A 27,534-nucleotide genomic window follows, 5' to 3' on the forward strand; every position below is an offset into this window, starting at 1 on the left:
CGTCTTGATGCATAATAAGTCATTTGGATGTAATGCAGCCTTTATTTTTAGGTGTGTCTGGCTTTTACTGATAATTGATTCTTAATGGAGTGTGAAATCAAGGGAGTCAGATCTTAAGTGTTAAAGAAACCAGCACAAACCACTTAAATTTGCCCTTCACATGGAAATCAACCAAAGACACGTCAGGCCACATCCTTTTATTCACAAAATAGCCTTTCTGCAAGTGCCATTTACGTCAATAGACAGCATGATTTCAGTCCGTATACCAGAGTACCTCACTCAGCTGTGCAGTTTTATTCATAAAACCAGTCCAAAACAATGATGGGCTTTGACCTTTTCCTTTTAAAAAGACCATTAATTACTGAGCCTGATGTGTCATGATGAATTTGCAATATGAGGCTGAGTTGAGTTCTGACTGGCCTGAGGTTGTGTTTGTTGTTTTTTACATTTGTGTGCCTACTATGGAAATGCCATTTTTCCTTAAAGGGGAATTCCACTAAAATTGACTATCGGGTTGTTCTTGGGATATAGGAAACATTTCTATTTTTGTAGAATAACAACCTCAAGGTCAGTTTTGGTGGAATTGTCCTTTAACTGCCTGGTTGACTGATGATGGCTAGAGAGCAACCCAGGCTCAGGCCTCTCCGGTCTGTTCTGCTACATCATTCTGTAGTCAGCATGACGCTGCTGTCAGGTGAAAACACACTAACTCCAGTTTTATTAAGTTTCATGTTTGGAATTGAATTGTTAAATTACCAGTTCCTCTTTAGTAACTTTGTCTGATGTGGGAGCTTTAGTCTACATACATTTTCAGAGACGCTCTGATATTTAAGTGTTTTCTTGGTATAAGCATATAAATACTTGGCAGTTGTTTTGTTTTTTGCTCATCAGCTAATGTAAACTTGGGTTTACATTGAGTTTCTGCAAAGCTTAACAGTTGACATGTTGGAGATATGAGGTTTTCACCTGACAGCCATGATGATCTCTTCACTTACATGTTTAAGCATCTTAACTAGCTCTCTGGTCATGAGCATGAAGCTTTAGTCTTTAGACCACCCTGTTGTGAATGAAAGCAAAACCATAGAAATGCTCGGCTACCCTGTCTATTCTAATCACTTCTGTTATTTTAGTACCGGGAGGAAAATGAGGCCATTTGGTAGCGACACTGCATTGTGTAAATGGTTACATCAGGCAGTAGTTCCTCAGACAGGAGGGAGTGTTAGGGCTAGCTGTCCATTGGGTTGTGTTGAATGAACAGAGTAGAGGTTGTAGATGTCACTGATGGCTCCGTGCCTGTGAAGGTGATGGAGGTGATGTGAGCAGGGGGGAGAACCAGGGCGGAGATAAGGCAGAGAGGCCTCCAGAGCATGTTACAAGTCTGGGCTGTCAACGGCAGTAGGAGGGAATCCCTCAGACTAACCCCATAATGCCACTTTGTTCTAAAATTGAGCTCAATCAAGAGGATCCCCCCCTACATTGTCCTCTTCTTGTTGGTTAGCATGTGTGCGCGTACACACACACACACACACACACACGCAGAAACTCACAGACACATGGTAAAAGATTAATGCAAGTCCATACGCTCACACATCTATATTCATCAACCTCTACATTCACTCCCTTTCACTTTTGTTCTCTTTCCTTCACATACACACATGCACTGGAGCATGCCGTTTCAACTCAGTTTGATGAAAGCTCACATGAGCCACTGTTCCTTCTCTTTGTTGAACTGCTCGGCCCAGCGGCGGGTCAGCTCCAGGTAGTGCTCCGGCCCGTGCGGCTGGTAGTCCAAGTACATACGGGTCACTGTCTTTTTGGGCACCGCCCGCTCTATCTGCGTCCCCTCGTGCCACTCGTTGAAAGATGTGATGGTGACGATCTCCGGCCGCACGTTCAGCGCCGCCTGCAGGGCCGTCTCGTAGTAACGGCCATTGACACGGTTGCGCGTGTTGTGGTTGTTCCATGGCCGGATGCTGGTGTCGATGTAGCCGGGTCCCACGCTGGGGATGAAGAGGAGATTGTTGCCATCGCAGAAGGCCTTGATGGCCTTCCAGTTCTGGTGAGAGGAGCCGAAGGAAAAGCCGTTGGAGGCGAAATAGGTGTACATGCCATCGAAGCCCCCCGCAAGGATGTCGTGCTTGTGGCGCTCCTCCACGATCAGTGCGATGAAGACGGCATCGTAGGCTGAGCCACGCAGGCTGTGGGAGCCGGTGGGAGTCAGGAGTTCAGACCAGGACTCTGGAGGGGTTAGGTACGAGTCGTAGATGTAGAACAGAGGAAGGCTCTTCCCTGTGCTGGAGGTGAACTTGTAGAAGGCTCCATGGTCACCGTACCTTTAAACACAGTAATACAGTAAGATCATAACACAATATGGTCAGTTTTGGCTGCAGTCATCTGTTTTTTTTTGTTTTTTTTTAAGGATTCGACAGGTGTTCATTTTAGGAGCAACACATACTGTTTCCTGAGGGTAAAACAACAGCTTGTACTTTATAAACTCATTCATAAGTCATCAAGCAAGACTGACGTGATCTGAATGGCTTTCTAAAAGCATTTCAGTTTATTAACTACTGTTCTTTCAACAGTGCATGAAATCTTAATGGTTTTCCTTTTGCTGACTCAGTGATGGAGAGCACAGCCAGTCAAGTGCCTACCTGTCAATGATATACTTGATGTTGTCATGGACACTTTGGTCATTTCGTCCTCTGTATGGTTGGATGTGAAATGCAACCTGGGAAGACACAAAAAACACACACACACACACACCTTGTTGGTCTCCATTCATCATATTACTGTCACAAAAGACGCCACAGTCAGCAATTACAGTTGACCTTAGCAAGTATTGACTTAAACTCGACAGTCAGTTGCTCTGGGGAGTCTTCTCATTTGGAGGGTTGACAAGGGCGACAATATGATGATCCTCTGGTTTCTACCTAATCGAAGCCTGGGGAGCTGCCAGGAGGAAAGCGGGCCAGTATGATGCAGTCATTATATTACCGTCAAGGCTAATTACAGCTGATTGGATGCCCCCCCCCCCCTCCTCAAACAGAGTCCTGTTGTTTTATTTCCATAAAACAAGTTAGTCATGCACAAGCGACCTGTGTGACCTTGTGTGGCCCTAAAGCGCCTCATGACACCAGTTGTCTGGTTTCTCTGCTCTAGTAACACGTTGCAGGTGGTCGTATTTGTTAATAGGTTTTCTTGTAACCTATGATTCAAAAAGGATAACATTGACTTAGGCCACTAGTACAGCATAATATTTAGCCACTAGGAGGCTTTGCCTATAGGATGTGCCTGTAAAGGACTGTGCTTCCGCTCCATTTCATTTTTATGACAAATGCTCCGGCATACTATGTAGGAGATGTTTTCAACCCTGACTCGTCCCCCTCAGGAGATTTTTAAAGTTCAGTTAATGGCTCTGTTAGAACTGGCTATTTGCCATTGATGAACAAAAGCAGCTGCGAAACATGGGACCAGAAGTGAAACACACATTAAACTGAATATTTTAAGGCAGGACGAGAGAATTCCATGACTTTGAATTATATATGATCAAAGCGAGAACACTTTTCTTCTTGCACACTGGATACCCAAGGGAAACAATGTGAAGGAAAATGGCTTTCTAAGAGGATGGAGACCACCATTAACAAAATGGATGTAACACGCCATACAGTGAGCTAACACAATAAAGCTTGATGCTTTGCTTAAGCTGTATGATTCCCATGCCCCTGATAAAATCCTAGTCTGAGCCTGCATTTAACCCTTTATTTGGCTGGGAAAATGCAGCATTATCACTGAAAGAGGATTTACTATCTTAAAGAACATTTACCCATATCTAGCTAAAATAAAGAACATCACAAATATACCAAAATGACAGGTTTTGCATTTTACTTGACTGCAAATTGTCTGTGTTGCATGTAATTTAGAACAAACGTGTGTGCCTATTGTCCATTAAAAGGATTTAGTGGGGGGAAGCTGTGTTGATGGGGCCTATTGGACTCTCAGAGCAGTTGTTGTGGAAATGGGGCTACTGGCGGCAGTGAGTGTGTCACTATGACATTGAGCCATAAGTGTACTAATGGATTAAAGTGATGTTGAGAATAGGCTATATAGCCTAGTGAGTTGTTTTAAACTGCAGATCTGTATAGATGTGTGAGCTGTAGGCAACGAAAACGAAATTACTACCGTCACTAATGGAGACAGCGAAGTGCTTTTGTGCGCAACAAAAAAGTACATTTTGACGGTGTGGGTCGGGTGCACTTTACCCTCAACATTTCAATTTCAAGAAAAACACAGGTGGGGCGCAGAGAGAAAGATCCTGGCTGGCTTTCACTGGTCTGAAATCAGTGTTTAAGAAGGCATAACTCTCAATCTGATTAATGTGGCAGCGCTGGGCTTCATGCAATGTAACAACACAATCTGCTGTAATAAAACAGCAGATTGTATGATAAAAAGTTGAATGTATTTTAAAAGGGGGGAGGATTTGAGGCCTATTTCCACATAATTATTACCCAGAGGGGAAGAGAGCTGTCATGGTCTCCTGTTCTCTGCAGATGAATGCAGACCACTAGAAAAGCCAGCTCATTTTCCAGACACACTGGCCCATTACTCGGTGGCAATTTATAAGTAAATGAGTCAAGCATTTGAATATCTCACAAACATAGACAGCATGAGTCTGGAACATCCCCAGCATGAAATATGCTGGACAGAGTGGAATTTAGTGCCATGTCACGCAGCAAGCACTGAGGGAGGGATATGGCCAAACACTTAAAAATAAACAAAGTATGAGATAAAGGTCCAGACCTTTAAGATCGTTCCTCATAACAATTAGATCAATTTCAAAAAAGCTGAGCAGATTCCTCTGTGCAAGATTGTCAGCTTCACTCTGTTGTCGCAGCCTGTAGGCCCACACACACACCAATGGAGGACCATACGAGATGGGATGTAGCTGGATGCTGCTCGGTGCATCTGGAAGCAAGTAAGTGTGGCTGACGGCGTCGCTTGGGCACCCATGGGCGATATTCCCCTCTGTATGCAGCTACATGGCCTACTTACTGGCTAGAACATTTACAGCCCCTCAGGGTTCAGATTGTTCAGAGAGGCAAACTGAGTCATGGGACCCGTGATGCACACTCCCCCCTCTGCTCCCTGCCTCCTGCACCCAGCTTCCCGTCCCTTCCTGCCCCCCTCCCCCTTTCACCCATCCCCCCTGAGCCAAAGGCCTGTTTCAGCTCTGTCTCCTCTCCAAGCTGAGGTCGACCATCTTACTGTTATGGAGGGTTGTTGGCTCCATGTTTATCTGCTCTTGAACTCTGCTGTACGCACACCGCACGATACACAAGTGTGTGGGTGCTGCTGGAATATTGCTCATCTTATATAAATGAAAAGTAAACTGCCTTCCTTGTGCAGTGTTACCCAAAGTGAGGTCAGGGAGTTTTAGCAGTGTGGTGTGTGGGAGTGTCAGTTTGGTGAAGATAGGTTTTTGCTTTTCACTAACTTGGAAAGTTAGCGCTGCTCAAAAGTTGCAAATCATAATACTGTATCCTTTTTTAATCTGAGTATTATCCTTTTCCTCCAATGGTAGGTGTTAGTTTTTCTACATGGAAGACATGAGTTTATCCCCGTGGTCACGACAGAACCGAACTCTATCTCCACCTATTCTTGTGAATGCTGCGGCCTGTGAATAACAAATACGTAACAAATATAAACCCCTAATCCTGGAAATGCTAGTGTCATATTCAGGCCCCATTGAGCCGCACAGGACCATTGTAAAGACTCATGCATCAGTGTGATGTTATGCAGCCTCATTCACATGCTGGGTGTCTGTCTTAGGTTGCTCTGTCAAGCGGTACGTTATGAAGACGGCCCGGCTCATTGTAATCCTCCTCCTCAATTAGGAGCAAACAGAGGAGAGTGCCACTGTGACAAACAAGACAAGACAGCACAGGACAAGGAAGGACAGGGATGAAGGCTGGTAAACACAGACATAGCACTTACAGACAGGTATCCTGCCTCGCTGTCACAGAGAGCAGAACTGAAAAGCAGATGCACAGAAGATTTCTGAGAGTTCTCTACTTCTTCTTTTCTTTCTGTTGTCTTCTTTTGGATTATCTTTTTCAATAATATAACACGATTCAGGAAAAAGTATGGCCTAGACCCTCTGAGGGCCTGAAGTTGCAACTTCAAACCAAAACTGCTCTCTTGCTCTACCAAGCATTTCTCAGACCAGCTGGTATCCTCCTTGCTATTGAAAGCAGATTGCAGAGATCTGTTTTTACATCTGATGCATTCTGGGCTGTTGCCACTGCTCCCTCCTGCTGATCCACACTCGCATCCTGGTGTGATAAAGAGGCCTCACATGGGCTTCCCTCTTTTAGTCTGTCTTTCAGTTGAAAAGAGCAGGGGAATTATCTAAAGTTGTTGCATTAGCAAATTTGCATTAGAGCTCCAAATGATCAGAGCCAAAGTTCTTTACCTTGTCAGCATTTTGCTGAGATTATGCAAGAAAAAAGCACTCCAAAGATAAATGTCCTTCTGTGCAGAGGGAGTGGGAGGAGGTAAAAAACAGTAAAAAAAACAGAGAGACCAGAAGAGGATACCTTGAAATACACCACACAACAAACTGAATACTGTTATTCTGAAGCTTTCTCTTGGCCGGTCTCTATCACTTTCTTTTACATGCTTTTCTAAGACACAATAAGCAGTTGCGTCTTAACTCAACCGGAATGAGCTACAACCTCTCTGAAATGCACCGTTGATATGTAGAAAGCATGTCACAGTCTTTTTTTCCCACACACATGCCTTTTATGAGATCCCATGCTTGATGGGTCATTGCTGACAATAAAGCGTGGCATTCAATTCCAGCTAGTAGCTGTTTTCCTGACAGCATCATGTCTAAAACCTCGTCAGCCTCGTGTTGCGTGTCTAATCTTGCCTTTCTTGCCGCGCCCTAGCAGAGATGCATTATTTCTTCGCCTGCAGCCAAACAGCAGAAGAAACAAATGTGATATCAAATCTGACAGGCAGGGTTTAGAGGGGCCGCTGGCCTGACAAGCCCACTGCCTCTCATCAAAGTTGTTTGTAGAGAGGACAAGGCCAATATGTATCAGATCGCTGTCTGGAAAATTGAATGATCCTTTATCTTCATATCAAAATATGCACAGGCCTGCTAACTGTTTATTAGTGCTACAATAGTAATGCTTCCAATCATTTTCTTTGTATCTGTCCTTTTTATCAGTGGCCACTTTAGGTCTGCTGTGGATAAACTTGTAGATCTACTTCACTAGATACACAGTAGTTTAAATAGGAACACTGCTAATTAGGCTTGGATAAATACAATTACATGTGTAATGCATTCATTTCTACAAAGAAATATCAAGCTTAACTCGATCCCTGGAAGAATAATGTGATTTCTAGTGATTCTTAGTGGGGTTTTTTTTCTTTCTTTTTTTTTCTCAGATTTAAAAAACAATGAATCTGCTCTCTCATCAGCGCTTCCCACAATCCTATGGTAACCTAAACAAACGTGCACCTCATAGAACCAGCCATCCACTCTTCCTCTTAGGTTGATGCCTCATGCTTTATTATTCCTTCCCCTTTCAACAAGGAGCCTTGATGCTGGATGACAGCGGAGGATTTTTTCTGGTTCCTGGCCACCTCACACCTCAGCTGGAGGGTTTACTTTATTTAAATGTGTAATGTGTTGAGCAAACGCTGTTGGTGCATTATTGATGGCAGCTACCTTGAGAGGAGAAGCTCTTACAAGCCCGCCTCTCTCATGCTGCCGTTTCACATTCATTCGTACAGATGCAAGGCTCGCTTTGGTCCCAGAGCAGCTTTTAGCATGCACACTACCATAAACACACACACACACATTATCACTTGTCTTTCTCTGCAATTCAAAGGCACAGTTCAAAGCAGGTGTCTGACAGAAGCACTTCAAATTAAGTGTTATATACTGTAGTTCAAAGCTTTACGCATTCATACTCACAGCCTGTCTGTATAAACATGCATTCACAGACCTGTAAAGCTCTTGTTTACAAGCTGACAGCTAGTTTGCCATCAAAGATACTGCCATGATCTCGCCAGACATCCCTCTCTCTCTCTCTCTCTCTTTCTCTCTCTTTCTTTCTCCCCCACTGTCTTTTCCCCCTTTCTCTCCGTCTGTCTCTCTATCTGAAGAGCCATCTGACAGTAAATGTATCGCATTACAAGGGACCCTGTAAAAGTTTTATAAGCCTTCAATACGGTGACAGGAGGCAGAGGGACCAAATATTGAATACAGTTGTTTTCTCTGGCATGTCATTTTCCGACCTAATTGGCATTTGGTCATGTGGTTTTGTTCCCCCCAACCCCTCCACCCCTCCGCCCCGCTGATGTGCTCCCGAGCTCGTTCACTCCCCGCTGACAACTGATCCGACAGCAGCTCTTTGACCCTTTTTCGCTCTAATGCGGGAGATGTCACTGCTGCCGCAAACATCCGGAGTCAAATCCCTGAGTGGCTAAGACAGCTTTACAGGAGGGTCCACGACAAGTTCGACTTCAGCGTCTCTCACTCCCCGGTGACAAAGGAGGAACTGGTACAGGCTGCAGTTTCTTGCATTGCCATTGCTTGGTTTGAGATTTCTGTCAGGAGCAGTGATGAACCCTCCGCTCTCCACTGTGAAGTGTCACAATCCCTTTTTTCTAGCTGTTGTGTCACTGTGCTCTTAGGAAGACGGATGGATGGATGGATAGGCAGACACAGTCATATTCACACACACACACATACACACACACACACACGTACCACATCGGCCTCATTGATATTCTGGCAATCTTTCAGAAATAATATAAGCAGTCTCTCTCCGGACAATGATTTAGGCTTTTACTCATAAAGTTCCTACTTAAGGGAGTTCAATGAGTGCAATTAGGCTGCTTACATACTCCTACACAGCAAAATCGCCAGTGTTAATTTAAATCAGAGAGTGTAAAAAGCCACACTATGCCAATGTTTATATGAGTTCATACCCATCAGCTAATTTAACACTTTAAGATAGCTTTGAACAACCACCTCAGAGCCAAATCAGCTCTATAAGTGGACAAACAACTCTCCAATCAACAGTTGTCAACTCCAAATAATTGTCATTGTAAAATCAACACTAATTAACAGTGTAAAATTTGTTGTGTACAGTAAAAACTGATCTGATTTGGGCCTATAAGATCATGCTTCACAATAGATTTGATTTATTGCTCTCTTTTGGTGCCTTGGACTCTCCCCACACACACACACACACACACTCTCAGAATGTGCTGATGCCGTTTACCTTGAGGTTGTGTCTATATGCAGCATCCAGTACAGCTGGTACCAGGTCCTCAGTGGGTTCCCCGTTGTCGTCAGCCAGGCCCGGAGGATACCAGGACAGCACCAGAACCCCTGGAGACACACAGCAGCGCTTCAGTCTTATCACCCATCCTGGACCAAAGATATCAGCCAATACCACACATAGCACTGCTGTCTGATGAAAACCCATTTCCAAAATGAGAACTCATTGGGAATTGAAGAAAAAAATGTGATTCTGGTGCATTTTTTTGAAACGATACAGTGAATTTCAATTAGATTAGATGAAACTTTATCAATCCCCGTGGGGAAATTGAGAGCTGGGAAAACTTCTGAATAGCTTCCATGGCCCCGCAATTAGAGTTACAAGGTTTTCACACCACAGCAGCACTTTATCCCCATGGTCACGCAGCCCTTCACACAGTTTTACAGTCCCATTTGAAAGCATTGAATGAACACAGTAAATTGGGTGACATTGATTGAACATGCTGTGAATTTTTCGTCCTGGCTCTCCATTAGTGTAATGACTTATTTTACAGTGTGCAGACAGATGTTGGTAAGGTGAGTTGCATAATGGTGTGTGGAGAACAGTGCATTCTTTTTACCTCAACGCCTTCACTCATGCATATCTTGCATCTGATTGATAAATATGCACTTGTCACCTTGGGACTATTTATAATGTCTCGCTTTAGTGGCAATTTCTCTGCACAGCTCGAGTGTATGACAGCTCATAAATTCCGGCAGAGAAATGCTCGCCCGTGCTCTGATGCAGTCCGAGAAATGGCTTCATATCAGACAGCGGTGCCTGGCAGCAGACAGGCGCTGGCACATCCAATATGCACTCAAACCTAATTCGTTAAACTCGTGTCCACTTGCCCGGGAGCTGTGGGGAATATTAGATTACAATATCCAACTAGCGATGTCTGCATGTATTAAAAAAATATGGCCACCGCTATTCATTTTATTTATGGGCCCCCGTGAAGTGGTGGGGAATCAGTCATCAAGCCAAGTGGTGCTATTTAGAGTTTGGCTCTCTGCGCCTTTGTGCCCGTGGCTTCTAATTAAATGGATTGTTTTAACTACACAGTACTGTGAGCTGGCCTTTCCCATGATCCATCTGTCACGACCGGATGGATGGTTATCATTCCGGATGGTGTACAATAACCTACTGAGCCGCAGGGCAGAAAGATCCGGGCCTATCATGTGTAGGCTGCTGTTGGCAGGCTGTAACTCGACACCAGGCTACAGGCTTCGGCTGTCTTATAGGGAAACCATACAACTTTTTCAAGAGAGTAACATCACATCCACTGACCCACTCAAAGATGTTAAATTGACTTGGTCTGCCCAGTTCTTACAGTGGAGATTAGGAAAACCATTGTATGGCAGCAGACACTGAGCCTTGACTGTGAAATTGTGATAGACAGGAAAGCAACCCGCTGGTAAGACGTATAGGCCTAAGAAACTCTGAGAAATTACCCTCCTGATAACTCTGCACATTTTTTTAAGTCATGAAGCCGCCTCCTCTGTGCCGGCGGATTACTGTGAGGAAAGTGCAGCTGCAGAGTTTAGGAGTTTTAGGTGGAGCGTAAGGAGCTGTCCAGCGGATGAGTGGTGCTGAAAATCTTATGCGCCCCTCAAGCGAAGAGGAGGCAGCTTTGCGCTAAGAAGCCAGATTTCTGTACAGCTGCTGGGCACGAATAACAACACTCAGCTTTTTCTTTTTTTTTCCATGAGAGCCTGGGTGCCCACTGCACCGTTGAACTGTACCTGCAGCAGATGCTCCAATCTGCTCCATGTGGGACTCCAGCACGTCCGGGTCCCTCGAACTGTACGGATTAAGTTCGGGGTAGAAACTGGAGCCGATGTCTTCCGGCGGCATGTGTCTCCCTCTCGGGTAGCTGGCTGCGATTTTAGGGTCCCAGTGTGGGACCAGGACGTGATCCCAGTGCATGTATTTCCCGTCCATATGGGGCGTCCCGTACCAGACATAATAAAAAATTTGGACATCGTAAAATATCGTTCCCTCAGGGCCAGAGTTGGATAAAACTACTTTGGTGTTGCTGCCAGCCGGGCGGGCTTGACCCGGGGACGCCGTGGTGTCTTGGGACACCGAGCGCCGGTCCATCTTCCCCCCTATCATCGGCAGCAGCTCCAACCCCGGAGCCAGATCCGAGAAGCCGTCGCTGGGCTTCAGTGTCCTCAAGCCCATCATGGTCCCGAAGACGAATAACGTGAACAGAAACAGAGCTATGCACGCTTTCTTCCGTAGCCGTGCCATCTTTGGGCAGCAGTGAGGCAATTCCTCTGGAGAGCAAACGGCGCGGACGGAGCAGGGGTGTAAATAAAAACCTCTGTCTGTCCCCCTTCTCCGCGCTAGAGTTGGAGCTCAACTCACAACCTATAGGCTATATACTCTCCAAAGTGCCGTGCATGGCATGAACAAAATGACATATTACAAATAGGCCTACTGCATTATACGTCGTGGTCTTCATAAATTCATAACTTAGAAAGCAGTTGCTACATGATTGCAGTCGAGTCACAGTGACGCAGTTAAATGGGTTTTTAAGTTTCTTCCACAAGCTCATAAATGTTTTGAATTCTGAGTTGCGTAGGCTACTGTAGGCTGTAAGGAATCCGCAAAAAACTCACTTCCAAAAGCGCTTGTTCTGCTCCACACAATGGGAATAATCCAGTCCAGGCTATTTACATTATTCTGGTTTCAGCTCCTGGCCCAGTTGCGAGAGAGAGGAGATTTTGCTTCATGCGGATCTTGCCGGTGTTGTTGTCACCCATGGATCTTCAAAATGCCACTCTGAGGTATTTTGCTGTCAGTTTGACACTCCTCCAGCTTGCCGTCTTGTCCCGCCCAGAAGCATTGCAGTCCGCTCGCAGGAAAGCCGACAGATGACATCCACGAGTTGTTTCGCTCTCCGGTCGCTGTCCGCGGTATTTCCAGCATCAGGCGGTTGGTTTGCTCTTTTAACACAGTCCGGTTTTGATATAAAAGAGGCGTGGCTTTCTCATCTTATCTCTGTTTCGATATCTGACTGACTGTGCACGGCCCCCCTGCCTTGCGCAGCCCGGAATATGACTTGTGTGTAGGATCCCCGGAGCTTACAGCCTATGAATAGGTTAGTTGTGTACAGAGGCTTCAGTCTTTTGTAAAGCTCACAACAAAAATCTACAGATCAGCAACAAAAGATGAATTTTATTAGTGTCGTGTCATTATCATTATCATGTCTGTAAGTGTGGTAAGAGTTTGTGAATCTCCAATTTCAATTGTCACTTGCAGGCTGTATGATTAAAAATGATAAATAGCCTACGTTTAAATGCAATAACAAAAAGATACTGCTGGAACGTCAAGAGGTTCAGAAGTTCAGTTAAGGATGTTTTAGATTAAGTTTATGTTTAAGGGTTTGGGGGAAATAGATTGTGAATGCAAATCCAGCCCTCATCAAGTCTAACAAACGGGGGATTAAAACAAGTGTGTGTGTGTGTGTGTGTGTGTGTGTGTGTGTGTGTGTGTATCGGAGGGTTCCACCGATAAGGGTTTTTGAAGGCCAATACCGATACCGATATTGAAGCTACCTACTGTAGAATGTAGCCAATATTTTGTGCAGGTATTCCTATCTTTAAATTTTTTTCATGCCAAAAATTACAAGTATCCAGTATTTTGCATAGAAGTCTATTGTTGTAAGGGTGGAAAAGCCTCTGAAACAGCATTTAGACCATTATGGGACACTAAAACTGAAACCCAGACTGGTGATTATTTTAGGGTTAGTAGCTTCTTAAGGCAGGGTGACGCACTAATTCAATGGTAGGGAAACTTTGGGTAAGATTGGTACCTTTAGACTAAGAATTAATTCACAAAATCATTATTGGACTATTAAATTAATACAGAATGAGAATGTGTAAAGAAAATGAGATTTGCATTGCAGGTCTTACAGATTGTTTTTATGTAGCTGCCATCGGGGAGGAACCTGCATCATATCGGCAGTGACTGGCCAATATCGGTCTAACCCTTGTAGCAGCCTCCTTGTTTTCTTTCCTCTTCGGTGATCATTGACCCATTACAATCACACCCACACAAACTAAGTCAAATGATATAAAATCATGTGTTCGCACGCTTTCAACCTCTGCCCACCTATGTTATTTTCAAAGACTAAAGCTCAGGGTTTCTGTCACAACGCCTCAACATCCTTGGTGTGTTAGTCCATGTAAGGTGTCGATCCAGTTTATTAGGCTATTTTCCCTTTTTATCTATTGCTGTTTGTGGTTTGTCTTAGTAAAAGGTCTTCTGCTCTGCTGAATTGGGTTCATTTTAATTGGGTTCAGTCAGGTAGGCTATGCCAACTCCAACACAGTAGTGAAATCTGAAAAGGACAAATAGTCATCTTCAATTTGTCTTATTTTACTAGTTGCAATGTATTGCATGAATCAGAAAGTAAACTGTCTATACCTGCTAACTTCAGTGATTAGTTTAGTTTATTATTATTTAATTTTTCGACTCATAATTTCAAATTGGCAGACTGTTTTCAGGATCCAAATGGGTTCAGCTTTGATTTCAATCCCTTAGTTTTTGTTGTTTTTTTGTACTTAAATCTTCACTGTTTGATTGCTTGAATGCCTGGCTCGCCCTGAGAGCCAAAAGAGCTACACTGACCCCTAGTGGTCATTTTATATAATACATACAGGCGTCTCACAGTTGCTGCATTCACTTGCTGCGTCAATATCGTAATTGCGACATGTAACGACCCAACAAAGTGGTAAATAGTCTACAGCTAGGGAAGTCACAATTTTCTGAGTTGCCGAGATGTGACGTTTAGGGGGCGGAAAGCTGGGAAGCTGGTGAACTAGTGGTGGTAAAAGTATTTTCAGTTATCATTTGGCAACTAATGTTTCTATTTTCACTCATTAACTTTTAGGTGTCATGCATTTTGTTCATAATTGGCTAATAAATTACTGCAATCAATCAATCAATTAACATACATGTCTGATGCACATTTTCTCCTCTTCATTCTGCCACTGCAGCACAAAGTCGCTCTGTGATGTCTTTCATTCTTGATTTCTAAAATAAAGCAACAGCCACCAAAAACTGCTTTTGTTACAGAGTCCATTTTCTTATTATTCCTGATCAAAAGCACTTGAACGCCAAACAAATTGTTGGCTATTTATGAGTTTCGAGGAGCATTTGAACGCAACACATGTCACTGAATGGATGCAAAGAAAGTTGGCTTCTTATTGGTCCGCTTTCATCGTCACAGCACAAAGCATCCAGATGTCACTGCTGTTGTCAGTTTGAAACCCTCATTAGTATCGGATAAGATGTAGGATAAGCTTGGAGCTGTTTTGACGTCAAAACAGGAGGGCGCCATCTTTGTGAACCTGGTGCATTAGCTTGCAGATTGACTTGAAAAGCCTTGGTTTACACCCAAGACTATGGTCCAGCACTTGAGGACCCTATCCACTGGGAATGATCTGACTTTATTAGATTGTTTTCCTTTCTGAAATTTGTCCACTCTCTTGCGTATAAAGGAATATGTTAAGATAAGCCTTAGGCAACCTGCCTTTTAAGCTATTTGGGCCTTGATATAGAAAAAAAATTAAATAACTTTATATTGTTGAACGTACATTTTGTGAAAGTCATGTTAAGACCTAATCATTAAAAACGAAATGTCCAACAGAAGATCACTGCTGTCCAAGGTGCTGAAAGTAGCCTACCGGTTGCCTATGGCTGAGGCCTATCAAGCATGTTAACATGAAGTATGTTAGCCTACTGTAATATGCACAAGGGCTTAAATACTCAGCTTTACACGCATTATAGTCACTATAGTAGGCATATATGAAACTCTGGCTCTACCCATATCCGGTTTCAGTTCCCGAAAGTGGTAACTGAGCAAGTTCTTTTCAGAAGAGTTAAAGTATCAGATAGAGGGCCTGTTGCCATGACAACAAGCTCTTTAAATATTTTAAAATTCTTTTAATGAAACATTTCCCACCAATATCAAGCAGATGAGAAAATATATTCTGCAATAAAGACTCATCGTTAGTTCTTTTTATTGTATTAATAGGACTAGGCTAATGTAATCTAAATCCAACTGCACCAACTACGGAAACTTATTTATGTGTCGACATGCTACAGCCGTTTGGTGGCACATTTTGTCTTAAGGTTTAATACATAAGATCTAGACTTTCTTTCTTTCTTTCTTTCTTTCTTTCTTTCTTTCTTTTCTTTTCTATTTTTTTTTTTTTTTTATAGATTATGCCCGTATGTCTGGGCCACGATTTTCTCCATATTGACGTCCGATCCATTTGATAAAATGAATGAATCTGTAAAATGAGGCCTATCTTTTCAGGCTCTTATCCCTAACGAAAAAATAACTATAGTAATCCAATAATGAATGTTAGAATGATATATGCAAATGTCACAGCAAAAATAGAAGTCCCTATAGAAATATTTTAGGAATATTATAGGAATAGTAGGCTATAGCGATACCTTTACAGATTAAAAAATACTATAAAGTGCGATAAGGTCATTATACACTCACTGAGTACCAGAGACACACAATAAATCCATATAAGAATACTATAGGGATATCAATGGAGATTAAAATAAATAAATAAATACCATAAATACGATAAGGAACTATAAACTCACTTAAATGAGACAAGACACACTATAAATCCCTATTATAGGAATGTTATAATGATTTTTCGCAGATACTGACGGAGTATTAATTTTCTCAATGATTCTCTCTCGTTCTTTTCTGATATGAACAGTTATTAAACATTTCGATTAGAGTATTTAATCCCAAGTGTTGATTGTCACCAGAGAAACCATAAAAACGCGTGTTTCTGCCGGCAGCCTCTGGTCCCAGTCGGTTCAGGCCCACAAGGGGTCGTCGTGGTAGTTGGGATGAAATCGACAGGTCGCTTCTCAAACATCCATCACATGCGGGGCAGAAGTGGGACTGTTTCCATTCAGAGAAAATCCAAAGAATAATTCAAACTAATACTCGATTGATTGTTTAATTTTGTGCCAATAAATTAAGATAATTCGTGCAGAGCTTCCTCACAATGGTCGAACATAATTTATGAATTTATCATAATAATATAAAAGAAAATACAGCCTATATCAGACTATACCTATACTATACCTATCAGACTATTACTGCTAAGTGTAGGCTATTAATCGGTATTGCAATGATCAAAACACGAATAAGTGGACGAATAAAGTTTTCTAAAAGTTTGTATAAAAGTTTTCTTTATTTTAGGTCTAAAATAAACTATCAACTGTATGTTGTTTACCTGTGGATTATTATTCAGTACAATGGGTTGAAGTGTAACCTATTTTTACCAATTTTGTATTGTTATTATTATTAGGCTATTATTGTTATTATTATTATCATTATTAGTTGTCCTTGTTAAAATTACTGTTGTTGTTGTTGTTGTTGTTGTTGTTGTTGTTGTTGTTGTTGTTGTATTTCGTTATAATCATCAGATTCTGATTTCTCTTTTGTCCATTTCAGATCATCTCAGTTCAGGTAGGCTTGGTTAAAAGATCAGTTCCCTTGTCTCTCTTTGCTTCATCCATCATTCCACAAGGACAAGAGTCAACAGTCAGCTTAACATAATGCGATCAATCACTATTGATCCATGAATTCGTTTGACCAGCTTGGCTTGTTTTCATGTTACAAATTTTTCCTGGGCTCTTTTTTTGTAAGGAAACAGTTTGTCGCCTTCTAGTTTCGTTCAAATTCAGTCTTTGTTTCATTCAGTAATCTAACACTCGCCTCGCCCATTCTCTTTCTTACAATTAGCTGTTCCTGTGCTGCATGAAACCCCCCCCCCCCCCCCCCCCCCTCCATGTTTCATCTCAAGAGCAACTGGATTACCATACAACCCATTCTTAGGCATGTTAGGACAGCAGCAAACTAACCCACTGATCACAAAGAAACGAATGGAGTCACCTAACAATCAACCTGGAGACAGAAAATGTGACATCTTATGCAGTGCAATTAAAATAAAACCTCTCTACTGAAGCTTAGTAAGACTTTATCTTATACCAAAAACTTCAATAAAACCTTACCAAAAACCAAAAATCCCACAAATCTTGTCCTGGTTGGGTGTTTTGAACAGGCACTTCCTGCTCCACTAGTCCGAACCCTTAATTATTTTGATAATAGTGACTCCACCTTTGGGTACATGTGCATTTAGAGCATGTATGAAGCAAAAAAACAGGCGAGCAGGGTTGAAACGAATGCTATTTCCTATAGCTCTGTCCATTTTGTCTTATTTAATAAGTATGGAGGTGGAGGTAGGGTCAGAAGAATGGAGATTGATCAGATAGTGTGATAATTAGAAAAGCTTTTTGGATAAGCACTGGTCGTTTCTCTTGTCCTTAACGGAAAATAACTGAAGTAAGCCAGTGATCAGTTTTGGAATGATGCTATACAAATATCAGAGCAAAACTAAAAGTCCTAAACTAAAATAAGGCCTATCTTTCCAGGCTAACGAAAAATAACTATATTAATCCTATAATGATTTTTAGAATGATATATGCAAATGTCACAGCAAAACTAAAAGTACCTACATGAATATTTTAGGAATATTATAGGGATATTATAGCAATACCATTGGAGATGGAAAACAAATACCACAAAATACAATAAGGTCATTATAAACTCACTGATGAGTAATGAAACAAATTTCCTGTACTGGTATCATAGTGATATCAGGAGATAATAATAATACCACAAATGACAACAACAGTAAACAGCGCCACAGGCGCACTGTTGAGTCTTTATAGGAATATTACAGGAATATTACAGGGATTTTTCGTTAGGAGTGATTGGTTGCTTGCCACATTTGGGCCCTTCCGTCATACAATGTGCAATATATCCTTAGGGACTATAATTGTGAATCACGTGGACATGACTGAGAGTGTGGGGGGTTTGTTGCTGAGGATGAGAAATGGTCATTTGTATTGACCAACAGAGCTGACCACTGCTGGAGACGGAGAGAGAGAGGGAAAAAATACGTCTCCCAACGCTTTGGGTCAAGACACAACGGTGAACACTGGGACTAAACTCCAGAAACATGGCAGAAGGTATGTTTGACTTAAAGCTCTCAGTTTTGGGGGTTGAAGGGGGGCTGGGTTTCCTTGCATTGTCTTTGAGATTTTCTGAGGGATTCTTCAACAAAATTCTGCCCGGTGACCCCCCACCCCTCATTGTTTAGGGGGAATAGGTTGCCAGCCCCCTTTTGTTTACCTCCCTCTCCCGCTTTCCCTCTCGCAGCGCAGCTTCAGCTTTTCACAGCATTTTGCATGAAAGTGGCAGTCTGCGAGGATTACCCAGCTTGAGGGCTAAAGAGGATACTGTAGCTTGGGTGCTTATTTTGACTCAAGGCAGAACTGAAGACATGGGCTCTGTTTCCAACCAGGAATTTCCAGGTCGAGTAACAAAACGAAGATGCCTTTTTCTTTCCGAGTTAAAAATGTTAAGGGACTTGTTTTGGGGGAAAACTGCCTATCTTTTGTAATGTAATGGTTGTAATGTATCATTTTCACGCATTGTTTACGCATGGAGCATTCAATCAATATGTGTATCAATAAATTACATGCTCTTTAGAATCTTTGATTTCTTATAGCCTCCAAAACTACTTTAGTTTGTATATGGCTGGAAATGTTTGGCATATCTATTAAGATTGTAGGCCTTAAATGCACACGCTGTTCATTTGTTTCAATTCAGGAGAGGATTTTTTGGTGAAATTTGGTCAAAAATGTTGACGAGATCATTTTACTGTATCGAAGTTGCATTGCAGTCACAGCAAAGGATAAATGAAACGAAAAAGCTCTTGTGTTTTCCAAACCAGAAACCACACTTGTTGAGATTTTGCGTCTTTCGAGTTGGTGTGTGCGCTTTTCGAGCACCGCTGACCTGAAGCGCCACGCGCGCCTTTCCCTCGACATGGGAGTTTTTCTGCATCTTTAATTGAATATGTTTGAAATTGCAGGAGTGTGCAAGACGGAGGAGGACGAAGGACCCAGTACCGAGGAGGATTCACAGCCTTTCCACGGGCTCGGCGTGTGCAAATGGTTCAACGTCCGCATGGGCTTCGGGTTCCTGTCCATGACCAGCCGGGAGGGAGTCACAATGGACGAGCCGGTTGATGTGTTTGTCCATCAGGTAGGATGACTATCTGTTTGGAGAAACTGTTACATTAGGGTAGTATCAATATTGCGACGAAACTAAGATACACCGTGCAGCTTTACACTGCAAAAAACGTCCATCTTACCGAGTCATTTAGTCTATTTTTCCTAAAACAAGTGGAAATCTTTACCATTAGGGGTGAGATGAAGCCACTTATTTCCAAAGCAGCTTCACTCGTTTCAGAAACTAGAGTCAGTATTTTGAAACCATGCAGGCAAATGATCCCACTTGTATCAAGAATAGACACGTAGGCCAAAAAAAATATTGAAACAATTTGATTTGCATTGAGAGCACGTGAAATTTTCTCATCCAGTCGGCAGATTTTTTCACTTGTTTGAGGAAAACAAAGATTTGAAGCCCCGATACAAGATGAAATGTGCTGTGGAGATGGATGTTTTTTGCAGTGTAGTGGGTGTTGCTCCTCTGGGGAACACGTGTTGCAGGCAGACCTGAGCAGCTTCCCTCGTGGTCATCTAGAGGGACAGATATGATGTAGTGGAAGGTAAACCCACGTAAACTCAAGGTTTTATATACAGAATAGAGCTCACCCACCTTTTTAGGCTGACATAAATCTTTATGAGGTGAATTTATGGGTTAGGGTTAGATCTTATAGCAGTATCAAAGTAATGTATGGTGTTTGAAGGAAGGGTCTTTTAAAGGGGAGGCCGCATAAATTAATCATCTTCTCAAACTATTACTGTTTTTTGTTTAGCCTACGTTGGTGGCTGTTTGCAATATGATGACTGAAAGTTATAGTTTCTACTTCATCACCTGATATCATGGAAGCTTTTAGATTATTCATAAATGATTGCGTCATTGCACACAAAGATTGGCCTGCGTGAAGTGGGCAAGTAATCTCCAAATTTACGTGATTAAATTGGTAGCCAGAATTATTTATCACCTTATTTTACTTCACTCCGACTTTTGTCCCCTCCCCCCTCAAAATGCAATATATGTATGTATCAGTTTAACGCAATTTCCACTGATTTATCTCTTTTTTTCATTAAGTTGGATGAAAGTGGCAGTGTAATGAAGACAATGAATACAACACATCAACTACATAACTTAGACTCTTAGATTAAACATGAAAGCTACTGTTTTCTCAAACAAGTTTTTGTCTAATGTGGAGAGCTGTTTGTTGTAGGATGAGTTTATCTCCAGATACTGTGGTAGGCCTGATGCTGTTCTGCTCTATCTTCTCTTGAAGTGAACCAAATCCTCCTTGCATTCTTAATTAAGGGTTTTTACATTTCTTTCTCTGATGCTGACCTGCAGATGTAGATGGAAAACTACCCAGTTCATCCAGGTTTAGCCAAAGCCTTCATTCACCTTTGCTAATGGGGGAGGGGGACGTGCTTTTCCCTCCCAGTTCTCGTGTGAATGAGCCCCTCCGCTGCTGTCTGATAAGATAAAGACTTAGCATCTGAATGAGAGGAGTCCCCACTAGCTGCTCGTTCACCTCAGGTTCCTGTCATAAAGTGATTAAAGGCTCTTTGCTGTCTGCTCGGCCCCCTGTTTGTGTGGGTTTTTTTTTTTTTCTGGGTTTATCTTGCTTAAATTTCCTTCCCCTCACCACCATGCCACCACCCTTCAAGACCCCCAGCTGTGGAGGCATTTGTCCCCCAAAGTGCATTTCATTTTCAGAGATGTAGCTTTTTATAAACATTTCTTAAGTGCATCCACAAAATGGTAGGTCTCTCACCCCATTTTATGTGACATATCTCACACTCGGTTAAGAATTCAGACTTCAGCAGCTGACTCACTCAGATTGTTTAAGTTTTCCGTTAATCTGCTCTCAGTTAAGGCTGGTGTTTATGATGATACATATAGGAACATTTGTTTAATTTTCTGTTGAGCAGTTGAGATTTGGAATATGTTTTGACTAGACACAGGAAGTCGGTTTGTGATGACTCATATTGCAAACCTAAACTTGAGTTGAATCAGGGATAGAAACTTAGTTTGGTGCTCCATTAGTTTCAAAGCTGTGAAGCTGTCTGCATTGTAATAGAAATAGGGGATGTTAGCTGGCATAATGACCTGTGAGTCCTGGCATTAACTGATATGCTGATTGAAATGTCCCTGAAGTAGATCCTAAACCCTGCGTCTCCTTGTCATGAAAGCAATGGGATTATTGCAACATATAGTTCGTAGGAAGCTTGAGTTGAGGGAGCAAAGCCATTGTGACGCTGATCTAGCTTCCAAACCTCACATGCTAGACCTCACAGATGTGAACACCGTGTCCACTGCTTTACTTAAGCCGTGTCCTCATACTGTGACCGCTCTCATCATATCCGCAAGAGAAGCGTATCCAATGATTTCCTCCCCTCTCCATCACCAGAAAAGATAGAAGCACGTGTGTCAATGATGGATGTATGGGGGATATGGCAACGGCAAGGCCCTGGCCCTAAAATTAGTGGCTGTGTGTCAGGGAACATTAACTCCCGGGGTCCTCTGGCCTTTGTGCAGGTGGACAATAGGGCCATGCATCCCAATGAAGCTCTCCCCTCGGCCGTGACCGAGCCCCTCTTTGTCTCAGCAGCAATCCTCCCATTGTCCTTCACAGCTCTGATGTCTTTCTCTGCCTCCCTCGGCTTCCAGACCCATTGTGGGCAGAGCTTACTGTAGACCCCAGTGTTGCCTCCATACCTCTCCATCAGGTTCTTCAGGTTAAAGAACATACCTCGATCGTATACCTGTCCCGCCAGTAAATAACTTGCTTTGTGATTTGGGCATGTGGCTGGGGATGGACCTTCATGGGGGTGGGGAAGGTCACACATGTGAGAGGAAGTGGGTTAACGGTCACTGGGGCGGAAGCACAATGGGGCCAGCGCTCTGTGGACGTCCATGCTGCCACCCAAATGTTATGGATGACCAATCGTGTTTCCCCTCCGCCTATGACTTTGCAGCAGATGCTCATCTGCTGTTGTCAGTGAACGTCAGAGGATTAGAGAAGATGGCACTTTCATTTTCATGGCGCAGGCATTGCTGGTGTTGCTAGTTAGCAGAATGCCAGTGTTCTGAATGGTTGCATTATGGATTTTGGAGACTTAACCAAGTGTCTTTATTGGCTGATGAATCTGAAATTGAGTCTTGGAGAGTCATTTGAGTAATAGGCCGCAACACTCCAGAGATGTTTAGAAAAACATAAAATTTCACCCCCTGCATCTTCTAAAATATAACTTGTCCTAAAGCATTCTGCTGTTGTAATTTATTTAATGTTGTAATGACCATGACTTGCTTGTGAGCTTGATTCAACTACTGGTGGTTTTGGCAAATTCTGAATGGGGACCATTGACTGCACTAGATAGACAGATGTGAATTCACTCAGCCATGAAAGAAAGGCAAATAGGATTCATGATTATTCAAAATGAAGGATCTTTCTGTCAATCTCAACTGCTTGCTATAGTTGTGGCAGTTTTCAGAGAGAGGTTTCCCATGTTACGGAGTTGGTCTGTTTCTCGTTTTTATGGCTTAATGCACACCATACCTTCCTTCCACTTTCCAGTTTCCAGTTTCCTCTCTGAGATGGTTCTTCTTCTGGATAGGCTATTATTCTCTTCTAGGAAAGTTTTCCAAGGTCACATCAGGTGAACATAGTGGAATGGGAGAGGCTAGAGTACTTTGTACTCTTGGCATATTCAAACACAATTTGTACAGGTCCATTGTCCCACCTTACCGATTAATGCCACTCCAAATGGTTTAATTGATTGCGAATGAGGAAATTGGTCAGCCCCTGCATTGATGCCATTCATCCAACAAGCTGTGAAATGAAATTGGCATGTTTTGAACAGGTTTTTTGATCACAAAGAAGATGTCACCTATTCAGGCACTGATATCAAAGGGAGATATCAATCATTTAGACCAAGAGAGCTTGCCCCCAACTTTTATCTTGCATGCCTCTCTGCCAAACAACTATCCAAGGAATGTCCCCCTGACCCCCAACCCCCCAGCGTTACAAGCCCCCTTCCCTTCTCACCCCACCCCCACCCCCAGCACTATTCCCTGCATCCTGCAGTTTTAGTGGTGGTGGTCAGTGTGTTAGTGGAGCTTTGTGATGTGGGTGGGAAGAGGGCTGGGGGTGGGGGCAGCAGTGCGGAATGCTGTTCCTCCGGAGGGGGGGATGGGTTGAAGGTTATCCTCATCAGGTTTACCACTCAAACACAGAGAAAAGACACGCCAGCATTAGGCAACAGCACCTTTATGCAGGGCAGTGGGGACAAACTGTTGGGCAGAGTGAGAACAGCGAGCTTTGTAGTGCTTGTTTATTTATCAGGTGAGACATAATGATGACCTTAAAATACCAGATGCCTGATAAGTCCTATCGGGCTCTGATGCTATCACACAGTGAAGATTGGGTGGGGGTTGTTCTCAAGGGGCAAAGTCTCCACATGCTCATTGTTGAGTTGGTCACTGATGGTATAATATGTTTTTTGATCAAGTTGCCATCATTAATTATATGTCACACTAAGATGCAACAACTGTGTTATCTGTGTTTGAGATGTGGAAAAGGTTTAAGCACTCATTAGTTCCTTGGTGATGTGTCTCCAAATCTTTCTATCATACCTATCACACATGAGTAACAGAGGTTTCCAATGCTTCAGTCACTACAAAACTGGAGTTCCCTAGATGGCACATGACATTTTGATACTGAATCCTCTCCCCCTGTCCCTTTCAGAGCAAGCTTCACATGGAAGGCTTCCGCAGCCTGAAGGAAGGCGAGGCGGTCGAGTTCACGTTCAAGAAGTCGTCAAAGGGCCTGGAGTCCCAGAGAGTTACAGGACCAGGGGGCATCCACTGTGTGGGCAGCGAGAGGAGACCCAAAGGCAAGAACGTCCAGAAGCGGCGTTCCAAAGGAGATAGGTAAGCAGCGGCGTCCTTTCTTTAAGGTCCAATCTGGGGAAAATACACGTTCAAAACACGTTCAAACAGTGAAGACATTTTTAGGTTTCCTTTCCGATGGCAAATGAACAGGACTAATTAGTTGGAGGCAACCATTGTGGAACATCTCATTGTCAAGTAAATTGTGAAAATGAGTATTGCATTATTCTATAGCCTCTGTGAGCTGCTTTCTAATGGTGTGCTTCATTATTTGGCCTCCCTGCTGCTTTGGATGCATAACTTATCAATACCAGAAGGTATTTTGCAGATAATTATGCCCAAGAACTCCCAAATTGAACAACCAAATGACTACTGGGCTTCGGTTTATCAATGTGTTTTTCTTTGCCAGCATTAGAAATGTCATAACAACTAATTTCAGCACAGTATATTGATAAGGTGTTGGACCGAGTTATGTTTTTAGATATAAAAAAGGATGTCTTGTATTATAGAACTGGAAAGCACAACTACATTTACCTTTACACAGATCTCATATACACCTGCATGTTAGCAACCCTTAAATGGTCGAAAGATAGGTGTCTTCAATCTACAAACACTCATTGCAGTGTCCAGTTTGGATCAGACGTACAATGGTGTTTTAGTTTCTCCCTATTTTCCTTCCTCTGCCTCGACCCCAACCCCCACCCTGGTCCTAGCTAGGGTCACACCAGCAGGCTTGACGTGTGACCTGGATCAATAACTGTTTAAATCTGTAGGCCCCCAGTGGATTCACACCCACTGACTCTCTCTCTCTTCCAAAGCCTCTTCCACCAATATGATTTGTAGCTCCAAAACCACCACCACCCTACTAGCAACTACAAAGATCTAGATTCAGATAACATAAGCATTAATCAACATGGTTAAAATGTAGAGCCAGTAAAACTTAGCTTTACTGCTGGAGAAAAACCTTACAACTGCAAATGTGATGATTTTCATGTTTTTACTTGGAACTCAATATGTACATGGTCCTTCATAGGTAGAGCAAGTTCCACGACTCCAGTGTCCATGATAGCTATTCAAAACCTTTCCAAATATACGGTAGTCAATCTGAAAGTACAGCTCTTTTAATTCCTGAAATTTTGGCCCTTTTTGAAGATCCAAGGTTTTCATCTGATGGCAACAATGTGCCTCCCAATGGAAGAAAACAAGAGTTAAGGGGGCCATCATTTTGGGTCGTTCTTTGAATATCAATATAGCGCGGGGTTAGAGGTGTATCAACTTCACCCCCCCTGTCAGTTGTGATTAGAGCCAGAGAGTAGTCAGTGTGAGAACGGAGATCATTACCGCCTCAAAGAGTCCTGGGAGGCCCGATGTGGCTCAATAACTCTCCCCAGAGCACACTGATCCTTGCGGTAGATATCATTCCCCTCTAGCATATTTCATTATGCAACGATGGATGGTGTTTCATTGTTTTGGCCATTTGGACCATTTTGTTTATGATTTATAAGATATATTGATATTTTCTATATCGGTAAAGTTATGACCAATGACGATCATCGCATTCCATTTTCAGAAATAGAAAGCAAGGCTGTTGGCGTTTTCATTTTTGTGTTGTTTTTTTTTGCAGCGGTCTTTACGACAACATGACCACAGTTAGCCACCAAAACGAACCACTGTTTCTCATTCCACATTTCATAGACCACCTTAGTGAGTGTATATATGACTCAGGGAGGGAAAAAGCTCCTGTCCATTTAATTGATAACAGATGCAAGAGCCCGGGCAGGGGGGGTGAAAGGTCACTGTTGTCATGGCAACAGTGTATGAGTAAATGCAAGAGGGTTGGGGGCTGGGATGGGATTGGGGGTTAGAGAACCGAGGAGGGGGAGTAGGGGGTGGGGGTCGGGTGGGTGGGGTCAGGGTTCAGAGGTCATTACTGCAGCTTTTTTAGACAAAGGAGCACTTCCCCTTCCCTGCACTCACTCCCTGATCGATGCCGATGTAGGGAGCTTCTGTGATGGTATAGACCTTGACGCCACCCCAACGGCCGCTGGTACAAAGACACACTGACCCCTCGGCAGCCGTCCTGTCCAAACCTCATCTGCCGCTACAATGGTGGCAGGGGGTCCGCAGTGGCACTGACTGACCGGCCCACGCCCACCACCCATCTGTCTTCTAGCCCTGCACGCGTGGCCATTCTATAGCCCATGTTTGAACAGAGGTGGTTGATGGCACCCCTGATGGCTACCACTGACCCCTCACTGTGTCCACTTCTTCAGTTCAATGCCGATGAAATGGATCTCTCACTTCGGTACAATAGAGTGTAACGGGAGGCTTAATTTCAGAATAGCCAATTTGACAAATAGGGAAATCTGTTTATGATACCCGGAGATGATACGGAACATAATAACCATGCCAGGTCCCTTGCAAAATAGGAACACTGCCAAAGTACTAAGAATATGTTAATTCTTCTAATTCTGCAGCCCACTCGCTGATTATGATCTACATTTCCAAAATGACTATGTAACCCATCCAGAAACCCCTGCTTTTCTGCAAGGTTGCTAGTAAGCAAAACCACTCCTGGAGTGGTTTTAAACATCGAAGAAGTAGTCAAAATCTGTAGACTCCCGCACAATGTCTTCACTTACAAGGGTTTTATTTCAAGACACAACATTCTGACTTGACCTTATCTTTCTCCTCCGATGCACCTGGCCCATACATACAGTTGTGCAAACATTATCTTTTTAGTAACATCTAAGAAATGACTTGACGTGTGGTATGATGTTTCAATCTAGTGCCCTGTTCAGAGAGCAGTGTGGGTGACCTGGAATGCCCTTGCAAGATTTATGACTTACTGCAAACTCAAACCACTCCAAATGAAATATTGCCATCTAGTGGCCAACAGGTGCCAGTAAAGCAAATATTCCAGCTGTCCTGACTGAATGCTCCCTCCTCTTGTAGGTGCTACAACTGCGGAGGCCTGGACCACCATGCCAAAGAGTGCAAGCTACCACCCCAGCCTAAGAAGTGCCATTTCTGCCAGAGCATTGACCACATGGTCGCCAACTGCCCAATCAAAGCACAGCAGTCCTCACCAGGTTCTCAGGGAAAACCCTCCTCCTTGAAAGGGGATGAGGAGGAGCACAGCCAGTCGGCACCGCCTCCGGAGACCTCTGATTGAACAAGGAAATGTGC

General features: G+C 43.1%; 2 protein-coding genes across 3 annotated transcripts; one reads left to right on the forward strand and one right to left on the reverse strand.

The window, feature by feature from the left end:
- Positions 1–1,696: 1,696 nt before the first annotated feature.
- LOC139922640 (glycoprotein endo-alpha-1,2-mannosidase-like protein) lies at positions 1,697–11,591 on the reverse strand. Of its 2 annotated transcripts, XM_071913170.2 has the most exons (5): positions 11,404–11,591; positions 11,081–11,373; positions 9,300–9,409; positions 2,652–2,728; positions 1,697–2,333 (listed from the first exon to the last, which is right to left on the reverse strand). In XM_071913170.2, exons 1-5 carry the CDS (start codon positions 11,589–11,591, stop codon positions 1,697–1,699), a joined length of 1,305 nt encoding a protein of 434 aa, XP_071769271.2. The 2 variants fall into 2 exon arrangements, with proteins under 2 accessions (XP_071769271.2, XP_071769270.2); XM_071913169.2 differs by having other exon boundaries at positions 11,081–11,591.
- A 6,821-nt stretch (positions 11,592–18,412) lies between these two features.
- lin28aa (lin-28 homolog Aa) lies at positions 18,413–27,520 on the forward strand. The gene is made up of 4 exons (XM_071913168.1): positions 18,413–18,422; positions 19,331–19,503; positions 24,203–24,387; positions 27,301–27,520. Exons 1-4 carry the CDS (start codon positions 18,413–18,415, stop codon positions 27,518–27,520), a joined length of 588 nt encoding a protein of 195 aa, XP_071769269.1.
- The last annotated feature ends 14 nt before the right edge of the window (positions 27,521–27,534 follow it).

Source organism: Centroberyx gerrardi, chromosome 12 (assembly GCF_048128805.1).
Source record: "Centroberyx gerrardi isolate f3 chromosome 12, fCenGer3.hap1.cur.20231027, whole genome shotgun sequence".
Lineage (NCBI taxonomy): Eukaryota > Metazoa > Chordata > Actinopteri > Beryciformes > Berycidae > Centroberyx > Centroberyx gerrardi.

What these genes read in the sequence shown, in the direction of transcription:
- LOC139922640 (XM_071913169.2), bottom strand. Translation starts at nt 11,591, where the DNA reads ATGGCACGGCTACGGAAGAAAGCGTGCATAGCTCTGTTTCTGTTCACG. An exon ending in GATTGGAGCATCTGCTGCAG is followed by an intron (nt 9,410 to 11,080) that starts GTACAGTTCAAC and finishes GTGTGTCTCCAG; the next exon opens with GGGTTCTGGTGCTGTCCTGG. An exon ending in ATCAAGTATATCATTGACAG is followed by an intron (nt 2,334 to 2,651) that starts GTAGGCACTTGA and finishes CTGTGTTTAAAG; the next exon opens with GTACGGTGACCATGGAGCCT.
- lin28aa (XM_071913168.1), top strand. An exon ending in TTGATGTGTTTGTCCATCAG is followed by an intron (nt 19,504 to 24,202) that starts GTAGGATGACTA and finishes TGTCCCTTTCAG; the next exon opens with AGCAAGCTTCACATGGAAGG. An exon ending in CGGCGTTCCAAAGGAGATAG is followed by an intron (nt 24,388 to 27,300) that starts GTAAGCAGCGGC and finishes CTCCTCTTGTAG; the next exon opens with GTGCTACAACTGCGGAGGCC.